General features: G+C 41.8%; 1 protein-coding gene across 1 annotated transcript in view; it reads left to right on the top strand.

Annotated features, from left to right (window-relative positions):
* The first annotated feature begins 14,681 nt into the window (after positions 1-14,681).
* KIAA2012 (KIAA2012 ortholog) overlaps positions 14,682-21,902 on the top strand; it is a 103,244-nt gene continuing 96,023 nt past the window's right edge. The window contains exons 1-2 of the mRNA XM_032799440.2: positions 14,682-15,019; positions 20,388-20,672. Coding sequence (XP_032655331.1) covers positions 14,933-15,019; positions 20,388-20,672 — 372 coding nt within the window. The 5' untranslated portion in view covers positions 14,682-14,932. The remainder of the gene's footprint in view (positions 15,020-20,387; positions 20,673-21,902) is intronic.

Below are 21,902 nucleotides of genomic sequence, written 5' to 3'. Positions count from 1 at the left end.
AGAAAGAAAAAGACACACCAGTCTTTTCGCATGAGCTGAAGTTACTGTAACCAAAATGGAATAATACTGTCAAGCAGAGGAGGATTAAGGTTTACTGGGACCCTGGGCCAGAGCAAGTGGGGGACCCCTTCCTACCCCTTGCCCCTATGGTTCTGCTCCTGTTCTGCCCCTGCCACTACAGCCCCGCCCACAACTCCACCCCTTTCTGCCTCTTCCCCAGGGCCCAATCCTATTCCATCCCCCACTGCAGCCCCACATCCCCTTTTGCTCCTTTCTGCTCCCCACCGCTGCGGCCCCAAGACCAGAGAAGCTCTGTCCCTGCACCACAGCCCTGGGGCGCAGTGGGGAGTGAGAGCTCCTCCAGTCCCAGGACCACAGTGCGGGTCGCGGTGCTTGGGCTTCCCCTGCCCCACCCCCACGCTTCTGCAGGTGACCAGGGTCAGGGCTCAGGGGCTTGCCTTGCCCTACCCCCACATTGGCCGGGATTCTGCCCCCAGTGGCAGATTTTTTCTGGGGCCCCGCTCTTGGGCAAGGCCCTTGCGCATAGGCTTTGTGAGCCCAGTGGCTAATCCGCCACTGCTGTCAAGACTTTGGGACACAGACCCTGTGTGGTTTCTCTCCATGCCTTGCTAGCAACTCAATCCTCCAGACATTTCAAAGCATGACCATGACAAAATTCCACTGAAACAAAGCATACAGCCAGTGGAAGGACCACCTAGGAATCACGTAGCATTCTTTACCTTTAGCTAGGCACGGTATTTCCTCAACTGCAAATCTATAGGATAACTACAGCCTATGTTGACAAAACTTATGTCACTCAGCGGTGTGAATGTTCTACCCCAAGTGACGTTACACTGACATAAGCACTTGTGTGCACAGAGCTATGTCAGCAGGAGAGCCTCTCCTGCTGACACAGCTTCTGCTGCTCTCAGTGGTGATGTTTTTATGCCAATAGGAGAGCTCTCTCCTGTAGGCATAGAGCATCTTCATCAGATGAGCTGCAGCGGTGCAGTAAGTACAGACATATCCTTAGTCTCAGTCTTCAAATCCTAGCCCATATGTAATCAGTATCCAAATACTGCCTTCTTGGCACCTCTCTAGTAATAACCATTACATTTCACATAAATGGATTTGTGACCAGCAATGCAAGTGTTACCCAAGAGGGTCATAAGAACAAAAGAACAGCCATACTAGGTCAGACCAAAGGTCCATCTAGCCCAGTATTCTGTCTTCTGAGAGTGGCCCATACCAGGTGCCCCAGAGGGAATGAACAGAACAGGTTCTCATAAAGTGATCCATCCCCTGTTGTCCATTCCCAGCTTCTGGCAGACAGAGGCTAGGAACACGATTCCTGCCCATCCTGGCTAATAGTCATTGATGGACCTATCCTCCATGAGTATATTTAATTCTTTTTTGAACCCTGTTATACTCTTGGCCTTCACAACATCCTCTGGCAAGGAGTTCCACAGGTTGACTGTGCATTGTGTGAAGAAATACTTCCTTTTGTTTATTTTAAACCTGCTGCCTATTCATGTCATTTGGTGACCCCTAGTTCTTGCATTATGAGAAGGAGTGAAAAACATTTCCTTATTTACTCTCTCCACATCAGTCATGCTTTTATAGACCTCAATCATCTCTCCCCTTAGTTGTCTCTTTTCCACACTGAAAAGTGCCAGTCTTATTAATCTCTCCTCATACAGAAGCTGTTCCATACCCCTAATCATTTTTTTGGCCCTTTTCTGAACCTTTTCCAATTCCAATACATGTGTTTTGAGATGGAGTGACCACATCTGCATGCAGTATTCAAAGTGTGGACGTACCATGGATTTACATAGAAGCAATATGATATTTTCTGTCTTCTTATCGATCCCTTTCTTAATGATGCCCAATGTTCTGTTTGCCTTTTTGACTGTTGCTCCACATTGAGTGGATGTTTTCAGAGCACTATCCACAATGACTCCAGGATCTCTTTCTTGAGTGGTAGCAGGTAATTCAGACCCCATCATTTTATAGGTATAGTTGGGATTATGTTTTCCAACATGCATTACTTTGCATTTATCAACACTGAATTTCTTCTACCATTTTGTTGCCCAATCACCCAGTTTTGAGAGATCCTTTTGTAGCTCTTTGCAGTCTGCCTGAGATTGAACCATCCTGAATGGTTTTGAATCAGTGGGTCAACCCACTGTGGCTCTACCATGTTTTAAAGCAGTGTTTCCCAAACTTGGGACACCGGTTGTGTAGGGAAAGCCACTGGTAGGCTCCCATTGGCCTGGAGCAGCGAACCGTGGCCAGTGGGAGCCGCGATCGGCCAAACCTGCAGATGCGGCAGGTAAACAAACTGGCCCGGCCTGCCAGGGGCTTTTCCTATACAAGCAGCGTCCCAAGTTTGAGAAACACTGTTTTAAGGGATTACAATGCCTTTGCCTGGTTTGGTTTGTCTAACTGTTGAACTCTTTCAGAAGCAGCTACAAATGTCCCTTTTCTGACCTGTGAAGGATCTTTCATACACGAAATCTTAGGCTCATTCTAGTGTGGACATTCCTCCTAGAAATAAATAGATCTGTAAACACGTTCACATTATCTGTTGAGAGTGAGAATCTTATCAGTCTTGGAGAGAGATATAAATTGAAGCTGTTTAAAAAAAAAAAATCCAGAATTTACTAAAAGCAGCTATGATTTCAGACAGGAATTAATTAAGGCAGATGAAACACTTCTAATAGGATTTATGCTATCAGATCATTTAATTAGTTCTGGCTTTTAGTTCATGATAAGTTTCTGTGAGGGTGAAAAAGAAATAATTGTTTTTTCAAATGGCAATAATTTGGGTTTCTCTAATTGACTCCTACTGTGAAAGTGCTGATTCCTGCTGTTTTCTAAAATGAAGGGTGGAAAAGTTCCAGTAAGAACTCAAATTCTGGAGGCAACTCAAGGAGTCCATTTTCCACTGCCACCTATGTCTGTGATCTCGGCTTGATTTCAGTCCTATCAATTCTCATGGTTTGGCTGCATGCAGCACAGTGATATGCTGGAGCTTAGCCATTTTGCAGTGCCAATGGGCTTATTGAGAATTCTAACACAGAACTGATGATATTCTCTAAATAACGTTGGCAGGATTGAAATATATATATTTTTTTACAGCAGGGGAAAGAACAGATTTAGTATTTTGGACAGGAAATGTTTTAAAAAAAAAATTCAGAAAACCAAACAAATGGTCTCTGGAGATGGTGGGGTCTGAGATATACCAAAGTCTCAGAAAAAAAGAGATGCAGTTTTTTACTTAACTAGATTTAATTCAGAAGTTCTTGCCCAAGAACAGGGTGGAAATTGATTTTGCTTTTCCATCAGGGTGATGGTCTATATATTTATCAGTAATCGGGGTGCTGGAACTAGGTGTTTGGAGGGTGCAGCAGCACCACCTTGCTAGAAATGGTTCCAATCATACACAAGGTTCACAATTTTGTTCAATGGCTTTCAGCACACCCCTTATAAAAATTGTTCTAACACCACTGCCAGTAATATAAAGACATGCCAGCGCTTTTAGAAGTAGGGGTGGTGACTGCATCCTTCCTACATTGATTATTAATTTGTCAGTGCGTGATGTACTAAGGACCCAATTCATCAGAAAGACAAAGTATTTCCCACAGGGCAGAAGATTATACAAAGCTGAGAAAGTGCAGAAAAAATATTTTTTGCAGTTTTAAGCCCCATAAGAAGCCAGATTATTGATTTATATTCTAAATCATTACTGGCTTGAGTCACTGCTCTCAAAACTGTCATTACATTAAAGACCTGATCAGACATTAATGAAACCCATAGGAATGGGAACAGAACCTTTGACTGTAAAATCTGTGAGGCTGGAACCTAGTCTTCATACTTGTATTTAAACCTTCAGGCACGATGGTTGATCTATATAATGTGTTCCATACAACAAACTACATTATAAAAAAATGTTAAGGTTGAAAAATGTCAAGTGACAAAAATTCCCATATAACCTTAACTCTGCTCCTTGTGTGTAAGTATTATAATGCCATCTTTAATTATATGATCATGTGTTGCAGAATATTTCTTGGACAGGAGCTACTTATTCAGTGCACAGGATAGACCATGCTCAAGGAATAAGGCAGCTGCTCAATATTTCTTTTAAATCAAATTGTTCAGTATGTAGCCCATGCCTCAATTACTGCAAACCACACAAACAATGCTCAGAATAAGAGAATTTTCCTGTTCTTTATGGACTTTTCTGTGGTGCTCATCATCACTATCTGAATGCCTCACAAAAACTGATACATTTATTCCCACAACATGGCTGTGCCATGAGGGAGTATTATCCTCATTTCACAGAGAGAGAGCTTAAGTGACTTGCCTAAAGCCAACAGAAAGCCTGTGGAAGAGGCAGGAAAAAAATCCAGTCCTAGGACTGCTCTTCTAGGAGACTTTTTGCCTTTATTCATACCACAGCTTCTTCAATGAGTTGAGCAAGGGTGCTACAGCCACAAGCCTCATTCATGACACGCCATAAAACTGTGCACTGAACAAGGCTGGGTTGCTCTGGACTCTACACAACCCTGCCATGGGTGCACTGAATGTGGAATTCAACCTTTTGTAGAGGGCCAGCCAAAATCGTATGCACCACTTAGATCCTACTTCAGCCTTCAAAACAGGGCATAAGTGGGACTTAAGCAGTGCTTTTGCTGGTTTTCTGAATTTCACCCCTAGAAGAAGCAGAGGGTCCAGCAGATGAACAGTACACATTGGATCAGGTAGTTAAAGATTTATGTGTATGCACTGTGATTAAAAGGGAGAGGAGTTAAGGATATACAGGCTTTTGTGAGTGCTTTCGAGTGCTTCATAAAGTTCTTTTAACATAGCTTTTTTGTTTAGAATTTCCTACTTTTTAAACAAAGAAATTCCACCATATTTAACCATTTATTACACAGCACTAGAATGTTCTGTACTGCACATTATGTGCAATCAGTGAGGCAAAAGCCTTTGCTTCAGTCCATACATATCTTTCTATATCACATGGAAGAAAGCCTCTGATTTTTCAGAGCCCTGACTCCCTCCATATATACCTCAGCTATTGTGTAGGAAAGAGGCAGGACTCCATATGTATCTTCAGCTATCTTGTCCATACACACCTTCACAGACTATTTGCACATTGCACTTTGTTAAGCACACATCTGCACATTCAACAGAATCTTGAGACAATCTCTCCAGTGGAAATTTTCACTCATTTTTACCAAATTCATGGTCCATTTTAGTCAATTTCACGGTCATAGGATTTAAAAATAATAATTTTCACAATTTCAGATATTTAAATCTGAAATGTCATGGTGTTGTAACTGTACACCATGACAAAGAGAGTTGGGGGACAGTCACAAGGTTATTGTAGGGGAGTCTTGGCATTCTGGGAGTCCAGTTCTGAACACCAGTACCAGTACAGAAGTAAGAGCGGCATGGTATGGTATTGCCACCCTTACTTCTGCGCTACTTTATCCAGAGCTGGGCCCTCAGCCAGCAGGCACCACTCTTTGACCACCCAGCGCTGAAGGCAGCAGCACAGAAGTAAGTGTGGCATGGTATGAATTGCCACCCCTCTGCGCTGCTGCTGGTGGGGCCCTGCCTTCAGAGCTGGGTGCCTGGCCAGCAGCCACTACTCTCCGGCCACCGAGCTCTGAAAGCAGTGCACAAGTAAGGGTGGCAATACCATGACCCCCCGACAATAACTTTGCAACTCCCCCACAACCTCCTTTTGGGTCAGGACCCCCAGTTTGAGAAATGCTGCCCCCCCCCCATGAAATCTGTATTGTATAGGGTAAAAGTGCACAAAAGACCAGATTTCATGGTCTGTGATGCATTTTTCACGGCCACGAATTTGGTAGGGCCCTACTCATTTTCTATATGCATAGGCTATCCCGACATTCCATAATCCAGTGTGCAAACAAGTATGTTTCCTGAAATCTTATAAAACTTAGGCAAACCAAGTCTGATTTTCACTGGACCAATGAAAGGCACATCTACAATCCAAGGAATAGGACCCATGCTGAATTCCAAGTTGTCATCACTTTCTCCTGAGGCCCTAGAGCTGGTCAAAAAGGTCAATATTTTTTCCTCAGAAGAAAAGCTGTATTCCTCCCCCTATACTCACACTCCTTCCATGCTTGAAAGTGGTTCAAATGTTTTGATAAAACCTTCAGAAAAGAATAGCTCACTGCCTCAAAAGCAAGTGCACTAATTTAAAAAGAAGTGTTATGGTCAAAACAGGTTAGTTTTTAAATTTTCAGTACTTGCCATGAGCTCATCTCTGAGGGAGCACACACAGCTTCAATGTGTGTGAAGAAACTGGGTTCACAAAGCTAGAAGTGACTAAAAACAACATAGCTGTCACGTGCATAACTTAATTCATTGCCGCTCTTGCCAGTTGTTTATAGCTTTTGAATTTCTTCCTTTAAAATATATTTTAAAATATGTACAGGCTTTTCTGTGGCTCTCGGCACTGTAGTATCTGAACATCTCTCATATATTAATGAGTTTATCCTGACAACATGCCTGTGAGTTCAGGAAGAATTATCCTCATTTTACAGATTATTACAACTACACTTAATGGTTTGTATTCCCATGTATCTAGAAGCCCTAATCAGGGAACTGGACCCCACTGTCTTCAGCACTGTCCCCACATAGAACAAAATGATAGTCCCTGCCTAAAGATTTTACAATCTAACTAAAGGGTGAATTGAGGCCACAGAGATTAAGCAGCTTCCCCAAAATCACATAGAATGTCTGTGGCTGAGCAGGGACTTGAACCCAGATTCCCAAGCCCCAGTTCAGTAATTTAGTCACCAGACTGTTCTTCCTCAGGTACCTATCACCTTAGCATCTCAGTGCCAAAGAGCAATAATGAATACAAAGCTCCCAAAAGGAGTTTTCCTCCTGTCTTTCCCCATATTCAATGGAACACGTGGATTCATTTTATCTTTTAAGTGGGTGATGTTCCTAGGGAAAGGCTGAATCGAGAGGGTCGGGTTTATATATAGATCCAATCAAAGCAGATTTAGTTTCAGTCTTCTCTTCTTTGGCAGGGAGTTTCATAACAGAGGTCCCAATGCTGAAAATGCTCCACCCTTCCACAGTCCACGTTTTAAGTCTGACCCCAGGTGTCTCCAGCTGCATCATATCTGTGGAGTACAACTGTCTCTGAGGGTCATGGAAGATGAGGCAGTCTCCAAGGCTGTGGAATAAGGCCTGGGAAAATAAAGGAAATTTCCCTTTTAAACTTCTAGTCAATTAGGCCAAAATAATTCTTCCCAGGGAAGCCTGGTGAAGGGAGTGTTAATTGCCATGTTTATTAGTCAGGGCTCCAGTATGAATGCCAAACACTAGAAAGTACAGGGGGTATGTCTGTGCCTCCAATAGAGGCCTTTTCAACTTTATGCAACCTCTGAAGTGCCAGAAATCCCATTATATGAAGCCCTTGAAGTGGCTTAATGTGAACTTTTTATTCCCATTGTTCTCCAGTTCACATGTTGTGAGATTTCATCTTCCTGCTTCCTTCTTGTCAGGGGACAAGACTTTGACAATATGGATTTTATTGTGCACTCCCCTGCATCCCACTACTGCCCCTTGTCAATAGCAGAGAGGCCTGACACCACGCGAGCTAAAAACAGGAAATGACTATTCACTACACACAAAGGCTTATGGATTTGTGCCTAACCGATTATTCCTAAGGGGACTCTTTAGGTGCTGGCCCTATATCTCTTCCAGTAAAAAACCAGATACCTTCCAGCGTACCCAGTACAAACAAGTAAATGCACTGTCTGGGGGCAGGTGTACTATATAAAGATAGCCTCTTAATCTTCTCACATTCACAAGCACTATTTTTCATACCAGCTGCCTCTTAAACTCTCAGTTAAGATGGTGATTAGTGGTGGTGGTTGGGTGTCACAGTGGGAGCTTTCTTAAAAAGAAAAGGCTTTGATTGAGCCAATGAAAGCTGTTGCCAAGGAACCAGATGCTATGAACACACCACTCCAGCAGTGTAAGAATACAAACCATGTGAGTGCTGGAAGGGAAGCATTTGGTGGCTGAGGCCTGAAAGATATCATTAACTCTTTCAGTACCTGGCAGAGCTCACACAACGGATCAAGAAGGTGGTAGGTCTGTTAGAAAACTGTGAAGGGCCCAAGCATTTGCCAGTATCTCCCTATTGGACCATACTGAGCCAAAAGAACAAAAAGAGAAAAACTTAACACCTCCAGTATCTGACTGACAGAGAGTTTAAAAAACAAAAATAAACCATACATGATTAGTCAACTTCTCTTCAAAACAACATTTAATTTTAAGCAGTAGGGGGAACAATCGGATAGATCTAGAGATAACCCTATCATTAATAACCACCTTTAAGTAAAAGGTGTTCCACGTTAGCTCTGACGTTACAGTGTGTTCACAACTCAGTTCCTCTGCAAGAGGAACAGAATAGCTTGGATTCAGCTTTTCCCAGATCTGGCTTGGTTTCCAACACAAATGTTACCAATTTGAATTTTTATCTGATCTGCTGCCAGTTTGTTTCTAAGTTGGCTTTCCACTCTGATTACTAGACAATCCTGTACGATATTGATAGTATATTTTTCTTAATGTAAATTCCACGGTGCTCTGCTGCCTGCACAGTAAAACACAGCTGAAGGCTTTAATTAAAAATCATGCCTACCATATGTCAAACCATAAGTACTAATACTAAACTAACATCATGGTTTGGAAACCAAAGCTTTTTCAGACATGGGAGCCTTCTGCCCCATTTTGAAGAAGTTACATTTAGAAGACTGGATAGTTCTGAGTGTGGTAGTGATTGGACACAGACATTTTCAATGGGCACAGGCCTGACTCCATTATTGCCTCGTCATATTGCTTCAGCAGCACAAAAGGGCAGCAAAGATTCTGGACACCGGGAGCCACTGGAGAACTGGTGCAGGAGGATCCTCAACTGCCAAGAAGCAGCATAACAGCGCTACTCAGTCCCCAGTGTAGGTGCCTGTGTGGCTTGGGGATGGGGGGCAGAGTTATATCCACATTATGCTCCACCTGCTGGAAAGCACTCCTTATGACCCGTACCATTTGGATGTAAGTTAGAGTAGCCCTTGGACCAGACTAACTTACTGCAGGGTTTCAGCATGACCTTGGTTGGCCCAAGAGAGCAAAACAGAAGTGGTTTAAAGTTCACTCCCATCCCTGCACCTAGCACAGTTTGGCAGGAACAGAGAATCAAGCCCTACGTATTCACAACACAAAGCTCACCACTGTAACTGACACTAAGCATCCCTCTTATTGGCAGTCTCATCAGAGAGACCAATGAGTGCATGGGTATAACAACTTTGTTACCGTCTCACCCCTAGAAATTGGTGGGGAAAAACTTTCCCTATGGTTGCCTGTGCTATTACCTATGTATGCAGTGTTATTGTAGCTGTGTTGGTCCCAGGATATTAAAGAGCCTGGGAACTTAAAATCATAACTGTGCTAGACACCAAAAATCATGGATTTAATAAAGACACTGGATTTATGACTCATCACAACAATCTGTAACTCACTAACCCTCCTTTCTCCTACAAGTGGCAGAGGTGTTAACTGCCCACTTCACCTTGCGTGGTCTGTTGAAACATGTGTTAACTCCTTATCTGTTCCATCTTGTGTTTAGCTGAGACATCTTTCCCAAACCTGAAGAAGAGCTCTGTGCAAGCTCCAAAGCTTATCTCTTTCACCAACAAAAGATATTACCTCACCTACCTTGTCTCCCTAATATCCTGGCACCAACATGGCTACAATAACACTGCAAAGTGCAATTCACTTGAAAGAAATAAAACTTGGTTAAAGAAATGAAAAGGTGGCTAACTGTGCAATAACCACAGTCCAGAGGGGAGAAATTGCACATAATTTGGGCATAGAAGGAAATATATGGCACCATCCATTTGGTTGCTACAAGCCCCTCAAGACTACAAATCGTACTCTCACTGGACTAAGAATAGAAGAACCCACAGAATTCAAGAAACTACACACATTGGTTCTGATTCTTTACTGCCTTACACCTTGTGACTGTGCGGTAATTTACACTGGCACAAATGGGGGTAAAACACTACTGGATCAGCATGGTAACATTTCACCCTGTTTTCCACTGACTTTGTACAAGTGTAAATGACTAAGTTAGTGAAGCCCCAGGCCTATTTTCTTGGGGGTACTGAACATTAAACATAGAGGTCCGAACACATCCCTGGTTTAACTCCGTTGAAGATGACTGAGTTAGATTTGGGATGAATTTGGCCCCAAAATCTTAAACTCAAGCCACAAACCAAGAGGCAGTTAGTGTGTAGTGAACGAAGCAATAGTTTGTTATGCAAGAGCAGAGACCACAAAAAGGCATGGGTGGTTCCAAGAGTGATAAATACTTCATTAGGGATAGCTAAACATGCAACAGTCAGCATTGCTTGAGGGTTTAGTGAGGCCTACAATATTAACTCCGTCATTCATCACACAGGGAAGCAGAATCCCCTTCACTTCCTATTAATAACTACTGCATGGCCACATTGTACATCTGTTGTAGGGATAGAGCAGCCTTTTAAGCAGCAGTATATATAAAGCATACTGAAGTACTAAAGTACACTCTGCATTTATATAGCACTTTTACATCCCAAACGATTCCCAAGTGCTTTATCAGCTATGGGCCAAACCCTGAGGTCCTAATTCAGTTGCAGTTCTGTCCTGATTTGGAAAAGGTCCCTGTTGCAGTCAGTGGGAGATACCTGAGTAAGGTCTAACTAAATTCTGAGTAAAGACCTCAAGATCTGAGATATTATATGTATAAACACACACACACACACACGTACAAAGATTGGTGCACCCATCCCTACTGCACATCATCTGTATGGTGGAATACAACTGTTTTACAGTGTGTTAAATAGCTATGTAATCCTTGTTTTTAAATAAAGCATTTAAAAAATAACAGTGAATAGCAACAGTACACAACCATTTAGGTTAGGAAGTGAAGAATACCATATTTACTTGGATAATTATATTCTGCCTATTGAAATTCAAGTAAGAATTTGGCAGCAAGTCAGAGCTAAGAACTGTCTCATAAAAAATCCCATATGATCTTCAGTGATTACAAGTGGTCTATACGTCATCTCAAAGAGAGCACAGCGACCCAGGAAGCCATTCTGGTACACTAGTTTAGCAGGGACTTGGAAGGAAAGTGTCAATTACTTCATCAACGCCATGACTTCTGGTAGCATATAAGCCTCCTTTGGACATCTCTCATCAAGGGTATTCAGCTGCTGCTTTGTTTGTGAGCTCTGACAGAATCACAGGATGAGACGATATGGTTGCAGGCCACTAATCCTGTCTCAGGGCTGATCTACACCTAAAAAGCTGCAGCAGGAGACAGGAGACATTCTCCGGTGGGCATAGTTAATCCACTGACACAAGAGGCGGTAGCTATGTTGACTGAGGGTTAGGGCAGCGTTGCTCGGGGAGAGGGAGGGATTTTTCACATCCCCATGTGACATAGTTATACCAAATTAAGTTTGTAGTGTGGAACTTGGCCTTAGTGTCACAAAGACATTACAGACGCATTATAGTTATCAGGTCAGAGAGAGTGAGATGAAAGCTTGAGCATGGTTATCAACCTTCCACAATATTCTAATCTGCCCCTGGTCAAAGACTACAGACATGTCACCCCAAATTATACATAATCACACATCAAAAATGATATTAAAAGAACATTAAGTTGGCAAAGTCAAGCTCCAAAAGTTAAATGTCAGAATTAAGGTTCCCTGGCAATCTTAATTTGGACACCTGGGTATGCAATGCTCTAGGATGGAATTGCTCTGGGGATGAATCAGCGTTGTGCTGTGAAGGAGGCTTACCTGCAGGACCTCTGCTTTGTTTGTTGCAGAAGTTGGAAGGTGTGTACAGAAAAAGGCAGGGATTGCAGGACAAAGGAATGGTCTCGTGGGTTAAGGCAGATGAATGCTGCCTTGGTGAATTGGATTCTATCCCTACTTCTGCCACGGCATTCCTTTGTGAAGCTGGGCAAGTCACTTACAGGAGACTTTTCACACATGGTCAATAATTGTTTGTGTTTCTGGGTGCCTGACTTGAGGCCATGGAGGGCTGATTTGCAGAAGTGCTGAGCAATCACTGCTGCAAGTGAAGTCAAGAGGAGCTGTGATTTGAACATCGAAAGTGCTATATAATGCTAACTGCTCTGAAAAATGAGGTCTTAGGAGTCTCAAATTGGGCACCCAAAAATCAGTGAATGCTTTTGACCTTAATCTCTGTGTGCCTTGGTTCCTCCCTGCACTTTTCATTCCATCTGTCTCCCCACCCCAGCCCACCAGTAGCCTCTCCCCCAGCCATGTTCACTATCCCCACTGGCTTCCAATCCCAATCTCCTCCTCGGTCTCCTCGTCCAGCCTCAGAGTCATCTGCTGACTCCTTGTCCCACTCTCCCCACATCTTTCTCCCCTCACTTACTGGCTCCTTCCCCCTGTCCCACAGGGTCCCAGTCTTCTTCCCCTTCTAGTCCCAGTCTGTTCTTATGCTCCTCACCTGATCTCAACTACAATCTTTCAAAGGCTATATTGGGCAGGTTTTCACAAGAATTGCAAAAGGCACATCCCTGACACAAATGCCACCTTTCTGTCAAATCTGAAGTACCCATTCCAAAGTAACAGGCTCTAGAGACTCTCAAAGAACATTTTTCACTAGCCTCATTCTCTGAAACAGCTCAACTGTTTTGGCCAAAATTAGAAAAAAAATAATAATAACCCAGCCTGAGGCAGAAATCCAGTGAGCAAAATTTCAGCCCAAATGGTTAGTTTGTGAAATTTATAAGCAATGAAAACAGTCTCTTATAATGGAAAGTGGTAACCAACCTTCACAGGCAGCGCTACCAGGCCATGCTTCCTTTTTGAAAAAGATACAACTTCACCCAGTTGGAATCAAGAGCGTCATTCTAAGTATATGCTTTGAGTACCGCAGATACATTAGCTTCAATGAAGGACAAGATAGTTGTTTTTCCCAAGCAAATCTCTTAGGAAAGTCATTGTCTCAGTGAGATAGAGGCAATCTGGTATAAACTGAAAAGATACTCAGAGCTCTGTAGAGCTACAGATTGTGAATCTGTTACACCATTGCATTACTCTGAATCTCTATTGCTGTAACTTAATAAAGTTTAAATAAATGGAGTTACACTGGCATAGAACTGGTATAACACATTGGAGAATCCCATCTCTAATTTTTTCAAAAAAATATTATTTTTAGATTTAAGGTGACCATCAATGTCTATTAGAAAAATTCCAATCACAAAGACTTTTGATACCAGAGGTTAGGTAAATATAACCCCATCTTACTTCATTAATATATATTTATAAAGCACTTAGGAGAACCATGGATGAAAACTACTATAGAAGGACAAAGTAGGAAATTAATCACAAGGTTTGGATCTGAATTCGGACACAGATTCTGATCCAAATCTGAATTTTCCCAACATATTTTGTGTCCTGAAGTATGGAACAACTTCTAGAACCAAAATTACCTCAAGTTTGGGAGGATTTGGATCTGATGTTCCAGTCAGATGTGTGTCTATTACCATTCTGCCATGGAATGGTCCACTTCTGCCTGTCCAGGAAAGCTGATCTTCGGTTTGAAGGCTTATTTGATTTGCATACTTTCTATTGCTGTTTGTATACTGTAAAGCACTTTGAGACTATGTTGCATGAAAGGCACTGTATAAAATGAAGGTGAAAGTAGAAGGGCTGTAGCCAGCTGTAAATCTTTGTACGTGGCAGCAGGGAGCACTTCTACAAGACTGATGCTGAAGTGCAGTTGACACAATATACTGGTTTCAGGACTAACTGGATTATCCAGAGTGCATGTCCCATTAGTACAAACAGAAAATGTTTTTATCAAATGGTTACTCCCTTCCCTCTTGTTCCTCCTGAATGCTCACAGCAAATTAGGTAGTTTAGCAAGCAAGTTGAAGAAACAGAAACTTGCACCTGTATGAAAGATAAAGTAGTTAAGGATTTACACACACACACACACACACACACACACACAGCAGGGAAAATGTCATCTCAGTTTTGATCGAAAAAGACTGGATTCTCAACCTGGGGTCATGAACAGATCTGGGAGACACAAAACTCATCTCTGTTTTATGGCTAGTTGGGAGGTTGATACTGAAATCTTTTCCTTTTGTAATACAGGATCACTGTATGGAAAAGGCTAAGAACCAGAGATGTCGAGTCATCAGAGCCTTGCACAGACACAAGTATGGGGGTAATGAGTGTTACACTAAATGACACAGGTATTGGTCCCTTTCAGCTCAAACAATTCTGTGTCTCTATTAATACCAGGGTTACAAATAATGGAGGTTTGGGGGTTGCTGGGAAGAAAAAATAAAAAAGCTGTTAAAGGATAATGTTGTTCCTTCAGCTAGGGGTGATTATTGCACAGCAGCACATCCTTGAAATCCAAGCCTGGCCCTTTGAATATCTCTGCTCTTTCACACACTCTCGCTGGTTTAAGGAACTTAATTTCCTTTTGTTGCCATAGCGACAGACAAACAACCTCTGATCACGATAAAAAGGATGGTTGTGTTTCACAAATCCCTAGATGTACCAAAGCAACCAGAACAGAAAGAACAACAAGTGCACAGAACAGGCAGGAGAAAAGTAATTTGACTCCACTTAGAACGGTGAAGGAGACTGAGGACTCCGGAAACCCAGTGAGGCTTTTTTGCTATTCGGAGCTGCACATTAAGGAAGAGCTGATCTATAAATTATCATATTTTGTAACAAAGATCTTGTTTACAAAGCTCTCTTGCAAACTGCTCTGATAACAAGTTTACAGTTTCAGAGGCAAGATGAAAGGTCACTAAGGAAAAATGCCCAATCTCTCCCTATTAAGCCGTGGTACTGGACAGGTGGTCAAAAAAACCCAGGAGAAATTGGAGGTGCACTTTGAACCAGAGGTGAGTCCTGGTTACAAAAGTGCAGCAAACAAACCATTATGAATTGTACAGTAATTTTCTGTTCTGTGATTTTAACTAATATTGAAATAACTATTATGGAGATAGAATTTTTTTCAATGATGTCTTATTTGTTGTTGAAATTAAAATGCCTTAGTAACCTAAGAAGTATGTTTGCCTGCTCTAATTAAAACTGGAGAATCTTGAACCCAAATGCTTGGCACACAAGTTAAAGAAACAGAAACTTGTACTGAGAAATCCAGAGGAAGAAACCTAAATATAAAGAAATAGATTCTTCAGGAAATATCCTTATTGTTTGTTTTTGTTGAATATTAGACTAATTGGTTACTAGGCATACACGTCAATTCTGGGATCTGCATGGAGTTGTTCTGAATCAGAGTCACATAGCTGAAGTTTAAATAATATTTTGTTTATCTTACAGAAATTGCACAGTCCAAAGCAATTTTACAGCAGCTAAAATCATAGATTCACTTTGCTAAAAATATATACATTAAAGTTATAGTTAAAACAGTGAATTCCTATCACCAATCTTATGCCATAAAGTATTTTATATAATGGCACTTGGACTTCAGAATTACCTTAGTGTGACCAACTGCAAATCAGAAAAATATTTTTTTTAAGGAATGTGGATCATAGTTTAATTTCAGTTACACTCAGGTAATTCCACTGAAAGCAGTTGAGTTACTCAAGGTTTGTACCAGTGTAACAGAAATCAGAATCTGTCCCAAATTCTCATCTCATTTACATCAGTAGATTTGGACCAGAGTGTAGGAGGGAAGAATTGGCCTTGTTTGTATGTTAAGTCATCTTACTAGCACGGAGTAGCTGGGGGCTGCCATTTCAATTCTCTACAGTACAAACCATGGGAACCAACCGTAGTTATTAGTGAGAATAATTATCATCATGTAATGAAATTTTATGTAGTTGAGAAACCAACAATGGTACTGTAGCTTTAAGTCAAGAAGAGTATGTGAATGCATCTATTAACAGAACAATTTGGAAACTTCTGACTAAATTGAGATTCTCTAATGAATCTCACCCACCAGGTCAGTGTTTTTACTAGGGAGACTGTTACATGGCTATGTTCCATATCTCTCTTCATGGTCTATCACCACTGATACATCAGAGCCCAGTCTAACTACCTCATTCAAAGGCATACCAAGTCTGTCTACCTGACTTACCTATGCTATTTCTAAGACATCCATCACGGTAGTATTTGAGTGCAGCAGATAGTATCTCAGGATAAAGAGAGTAGGGTCTGAATATTCCTCCAGAGTAGATCATCATACTCTATTATAAAATGTTCTGCATTGCCATCCAGCACACTGTAAAGACTCAAAGTACTTGAGACAGATCCCATGCTTGAAGAAACCCTTATCAGACCACCTTATGGTTGCTGTGCATGGTACTACTCTGCTTTACAAACTGATCAGTAAATAAGGGCTTCTAAGAGCAGGGGTGAAAGTGAGCCAGTACGGTGTACCGGTAAGAACCCGCACTGCCTATACCCAGCCCACATTAAAGCGCTGCCGCCGCAGCGCTTTAATGTTCCTGCCCCTTCTGCCTCCCCTGTTGGCAGTCCTGCTGGTAGGGTCCCTACCAGCAGGGCTGCCGACGGCAGGAGGGGGGAAAGGCAGCAACCTAAAAGTGCTGCGATGGCACCGTTTTAAGGATGGTCCTTCGCTGCGCCAGTGCTTTAAGGATCCTCAGAGCGCAGCCACTGCAAAGGACCATCCTTAAAGCGCTACCTCCACAGCACTTTAACGTTGCTTCCCCTTCCCCCCATCGGCGGCCCTGCTGGTAGGGTTCATATTGGCAGGGCTGCTGACAGGGGAGGGGGAAGGCACAGCAATGTTAAAGCGCTGCTGTGGCAAAGGATCCTGCAGTGCTTTAATGTCCCTGTCCCTTGTGCCGATGGGGAGGGGCAAAGGGAGCAGTTAAATCACTGGCCCCAGGGCAAAAGGGCCCAGGGCTCTGGATGCTGCTGCCACTAGTGCACCAGTGGCATCTGGAGCCCCAAACCTTTAAATCAACACGGGAGCCCCAGGCAGCACGGGCCAGGCAGCCTGGAAGGGCTGGTTCAGGGATGCCCCTAACTTACTTTCACCCCATCTAAAAGTAACAGAAGATTTAAAAGAGATTTTAAAGAAGAGGAAGCTGTTTGGGGCAGGAACAAGGTCTTCAGATCTGTTCATAGAGCATCCAACACAGTGGGGTCCTGATCCTGATTTGGGCCTCTGATGTTAGGCAATATTTATTATTATTATTTCTATTATGATACCAATAATAGGCCCCAATCTGGGATCAGAGCCCCATTGTGCTAGACATTAAGAATGCTAGACACTTAAAATGCTAAAACAGCCCATGCCCCAAAGAAATGATATTATTTTAATGATGCTACAGAAAGGGAAGGCATTAAGAACATAAATAGACAATGAATTGCAATTGTTTTTAATTACTAAAGAAATCTGGTAAGTTAGTTTTTACATTTCAAAACCATTAATTTACTACTGGAAAAAACCTGTTTTGGTATAACAAACTGCCCTCTCATCCTAATGGATTTGGAGTTCTGATCTAGTAAAATTAACATAGTTCACAATACGGTTTAATCCAGACTCTCATTTTGAAGGGCCTTTAAAAAATGGGGTGGTATGTTATATTAAGGATCAATGTGAACATTGACTTTAGAATTTAGGATTATCAACTGACATCCATCACTTTTCTTAGCACAATAAGTACTCTGCTATAAATATCACTGTTTAAGGTATGTAAACGCTCTAAGAAAAACTTTTTGTGCTGAATCATAGAAATTAGAAATGAAAAAGTGATAATAGTTCATCCAGCCCAAGCTCCTTGCCAATACAGGATAGTCCCCTATAGTACATTTGCTAGGGTGTGTGTCCAATCTGGTATGAAATATCTGAAGCAATGGATTACCATTTCTTGAGCCCATTCCACAGCCACTAGATCTGTTGGTCATAAGAACATAGGAACGGCCATACTGGGTCAGATCAAAGGTACATCTAGCTCAATAGCCTGTCTTCTAACAGTGGCCAATATCAGATGCTCCAGAGGGAATGAACAGAACAGGTAATCATCAAGTGACCCATCCCCTGTTGCCCATTCCCAGCTTCTAGCAAAGAGAGGCTAGGGACACTAACAGCCATTGATGGACCTATCTTCCATGAATTTATCTAGTTCTTTTTTGAACCCTGTTATAGTCTTGGCCTTCACAACATCCTCTGGCAAGAAGTTCCACAGGTTGACTGTGTGTTGTGTGAAGAAATACATTCCTTTTGTTTGTATTAAATCTGCTGCCTATTAATTTCATTTGGTGACCTCTAGTTCTTGTGTTATACTTCCTTATTTACTTTCTCCATGATTTTACAGACCTCTATCATATCCCTTCTTAGTTGTCTCTTTTCCAAAGTAAAAAGTCCCAATCTTATTAATCTCTCCTCATACGGAAGCTGTTCCATACCACTAATCATTTTTGTTGCCCTTTTCTGAACCTTTCCAATTCCAATATATCTTTTTTGAGGTGGGATGACCACATCTGCACACAGTATTCAAGATGTGGGCGTACCATGGATTTATATAAAGGCAATATGATATTTTCTATCTTATTATCTATTCCTTTCTTAATGATTCCCAACATTCTATTAACTTTTTTGACGGCTGCTGCACATTGGGTGGATGTTTTCAGAGAACTGTTCACAATGACTTCAAGATTGCTCTCTTGAGCGGTAACAGCTAATTTAGAACCCATCATTCCATATGTATAGTTGGGATTATGGTATTCCAACATGAAGGATTTTGCATTTATCAACACTGAATTTCATCTGCCATTTTGTTGTCCAGTCAGTTTTGAGAGATCCCTTTATAGCTCTTTGCAGTCTGCTTTGGATTTAATTTTAGTAGTTTTGTATCATCTGCAAATTTTGCCACTTCACTGTTCACCCCTTCTTTCAGATCATTTATCAATATGTTCAACAGCACTGGTCCCAGTACAGACCCCTGGGGGACACCACTATTTACCTCTCTCCATTCTGAAAACTGACCATTTATTCCTACCCTTTGTTTCCTATCCTTTAACCAGTTACCAATCCATGAGAGGACTTTCCCTCTTATCCCATGACAGCTCACTTTGCTTAAAAGTCTTTGGTAAGGAACCTTGTCAAAGGCTTGCTGAAAATCTAAGTACACTATAGCCACTGAATCCCCCATGTCTACATGCTTGTTGCCCCCCTCAAAGAATTCTAGTAGATTGGTGAGGCATGATTTCCCTTTACAAAAACCACGTTGACTCTTCCCCAACAAATTATGTTCATCTAGGTCTTACAATTCTGTTCATTACTATGGTTTCAACCAGTTTGCCCGGTACTGAAGTCAGGCTTACTGGCCTGTAATTGCCGGGATTACCTCTGGAGCCCTCTTTAAAAATTGGCGTCATGTTAACTATCCTCCAGTCATTTGATACAGAAGCTGATTTAAATGATAGGTTACCGATCACAGTTAGTAGTTCTGCAATTTCACATTTGAATTATTTCAGAACTCTTGGGTGAATACCATCTCTTCCTGGTGACTTACTTTTTAATTTATCAATTTGTTCCAAATCCTCCTCTAATGACACCTCAGTCTGGGAGAGTTCCTCAGATTTGTTACTTAAAGATTTGTCCTAAGAAAGTGTCATAAAATGTTCCCACACATTTCTAAAAGGAAATTTCTATTAACTTTTCATCTACAAAAGACTGGGCTTTGGTCCTCAAATCCTCATACAGGCAATGAGAAGTCAATGAAAGTGCTCAATAACGTCAGTGATAGTCCAGCCCCAGTAAAGCCTTGCCTACACTTCCAGCGGTGTGTAGAGCATGTGTAGCTACACACGGCAGTGAAAGGCTCCAGCAGCAGGGAGACAGCAGGACACTACGCTGCTAAAAATAGCAGTGTAGACGTAGGAGGCACTGCTTGGGCAGGTAGAGAGCTGTGTAGGGTATATGTCCTGGGGGTTCAGACATATAGGGCACTCTATTCTACTCTACTTGCCTAAGCTATGACTCACTGTCTGCAGTGCTATTTATACCCAAACTAGCTGGGCGTGCAGTGTCTGTACACTACACACCGCCGTAAGTATATAGGTACCTTAAGAATAGAGTAAAACCTTAGCAAACAATTCAGTGTTCACATTGGGTCAAATCCTAAGTTCACTAAGTAAGGCCAGAGTGGTATAAGCATATAAGCAGAGAATAATTTCCTGTGTATTTGGTAAGCCACATACTCTCAACCCCAGAGTGAGAAAGATTATTTGTCCTTCAAAGTCTATCCTATGTTTTAATTTTTTCCATGCTAGGATTATCTGAACTGGAAGTCTCATGAAGGTTATTGCCATGTCAGCAGATTACTGAATGAGAGGCAGTTTATGAAGGGCTGTTGGGGTCTGTATCTTCCTAAAACCTACAGCACAAAAACTGGTGCGCTGGTTCTCTACTCTGAAGATTTAGCAGAGCCATCATGGAAACAAAGAGGAGGGAGGAGTGGCCAGCAAGGCCTCAGACACAGAAGAAATCAGCTACAGATTGAATTGCACACGCTCCAGGATTTGACAAGAGCCATTTTGGCATATGGAGGCAGACAGGTAAGAGCACACAGGATGGTTCTTTCACTACCAGAAATTGAGACTGCATGAGATCTCTTAAAATGCTAATCCTGCTCTTCTGGACTTTAACACAATTGGATTCCAGGAGTCCTGATAATGTATTTTTTAACTGAAGAAAGCAAGTTCCTAATAGGAAAAAACCTGATTCTGTATTCAAGCAAACACACAAGCAACATCTTGTTCTTCTCTTCCCTTTAAGCGCTCTCTGGTAGATTTACATATGTGTTGCAATTTTATATGTTCCGGTTTTGAGGGCTTAAGAGGGGATAAAAGTGATCACTAGGCCCTGTGTGAGCCCTCGATACAGGGTGAATCTCACCCTTCTGTAACTCAACACAGAAGGCAGCGGTAGCCTTTTCCCTGAAGCCAACATGGGGTGAAATCTTGGCTCCATTAAAATCAACTGGAGTTTGGCATTGGACTTTAATGGAGCCAGGATTTCACTCCTGGGATTGGTCCCAAACAGCCTTGGTGAGGGTCAAGACTCCCCTGTTTATATAAAAAGTGGGGAAATTTTCATGCTAAAAATGACATTTTTCATCCTTGACCTCAAAAAGAAAGTGATGCTCATCTGTCAGCCAACCATTCTCATGCCAGATGATCATAATCACATAAACTCTTCTCTTTCCCAAGCTATGGTATAATTTTCAAACTATTATATATCACATCACTTGTGAACATCACTAAGTTCCACCCATACCCGTGACATGATTCTTTCTATGTTGCAGTAACTAAAACCCTACTTCAAAGGGGAAAACATGGAGTGAGATTTTTAAGAAGACAAAGACATAGTATCTAACCACAACAAAACACATGATGGTGTGAGGTACCATATAGTTGTTACTGCCACTTGTCTGGGAAGACTTGCATAACTCTATCTTGGCTCCACTGTTCATGACGTAATCAGCTCATCCCAGATTTGTAGCAATATTTTTTTTTACAACATCCCTCGTCACCACATATATACACACACACACACACACACACACACACAATTATCTGTATATGGAGAGATGTGTGTGTATGACAGTAAGTCTGCAAATTTAACTCACATCTGATGTATTACTTTGCTGATGACACAGCCTCCTAGCAAGTGAAGGTGAATACCAAACATCAGGGATCTTCACTCAACATCATGTATTCTCATACTCCCTGTCAAATACATAATTATAAGAAGAGTCAGAGCTGACTAAATGTTTTAAGAGCCAA

The sequence above is a fragment of the Chelonoidis abingdonii genome, chromosome 10, assembly GCF_003597395.2.
Source record: "Chelonoidis abingdonii isolate Lonesome George chromosome 10, CheloAbing_2.0, whole genome shotgun sequence".
NCBI lineage: Eukaryota > Metazoa > Chordata > Testudines > Testudinidae > Chelonoidis > Chelonoidis abingdonii.
The sequence above is the reverse complement of the archived record's forward strand: the minus strand, read 5'-3'. Positions and strand labels throughout refer to the sequence as shown.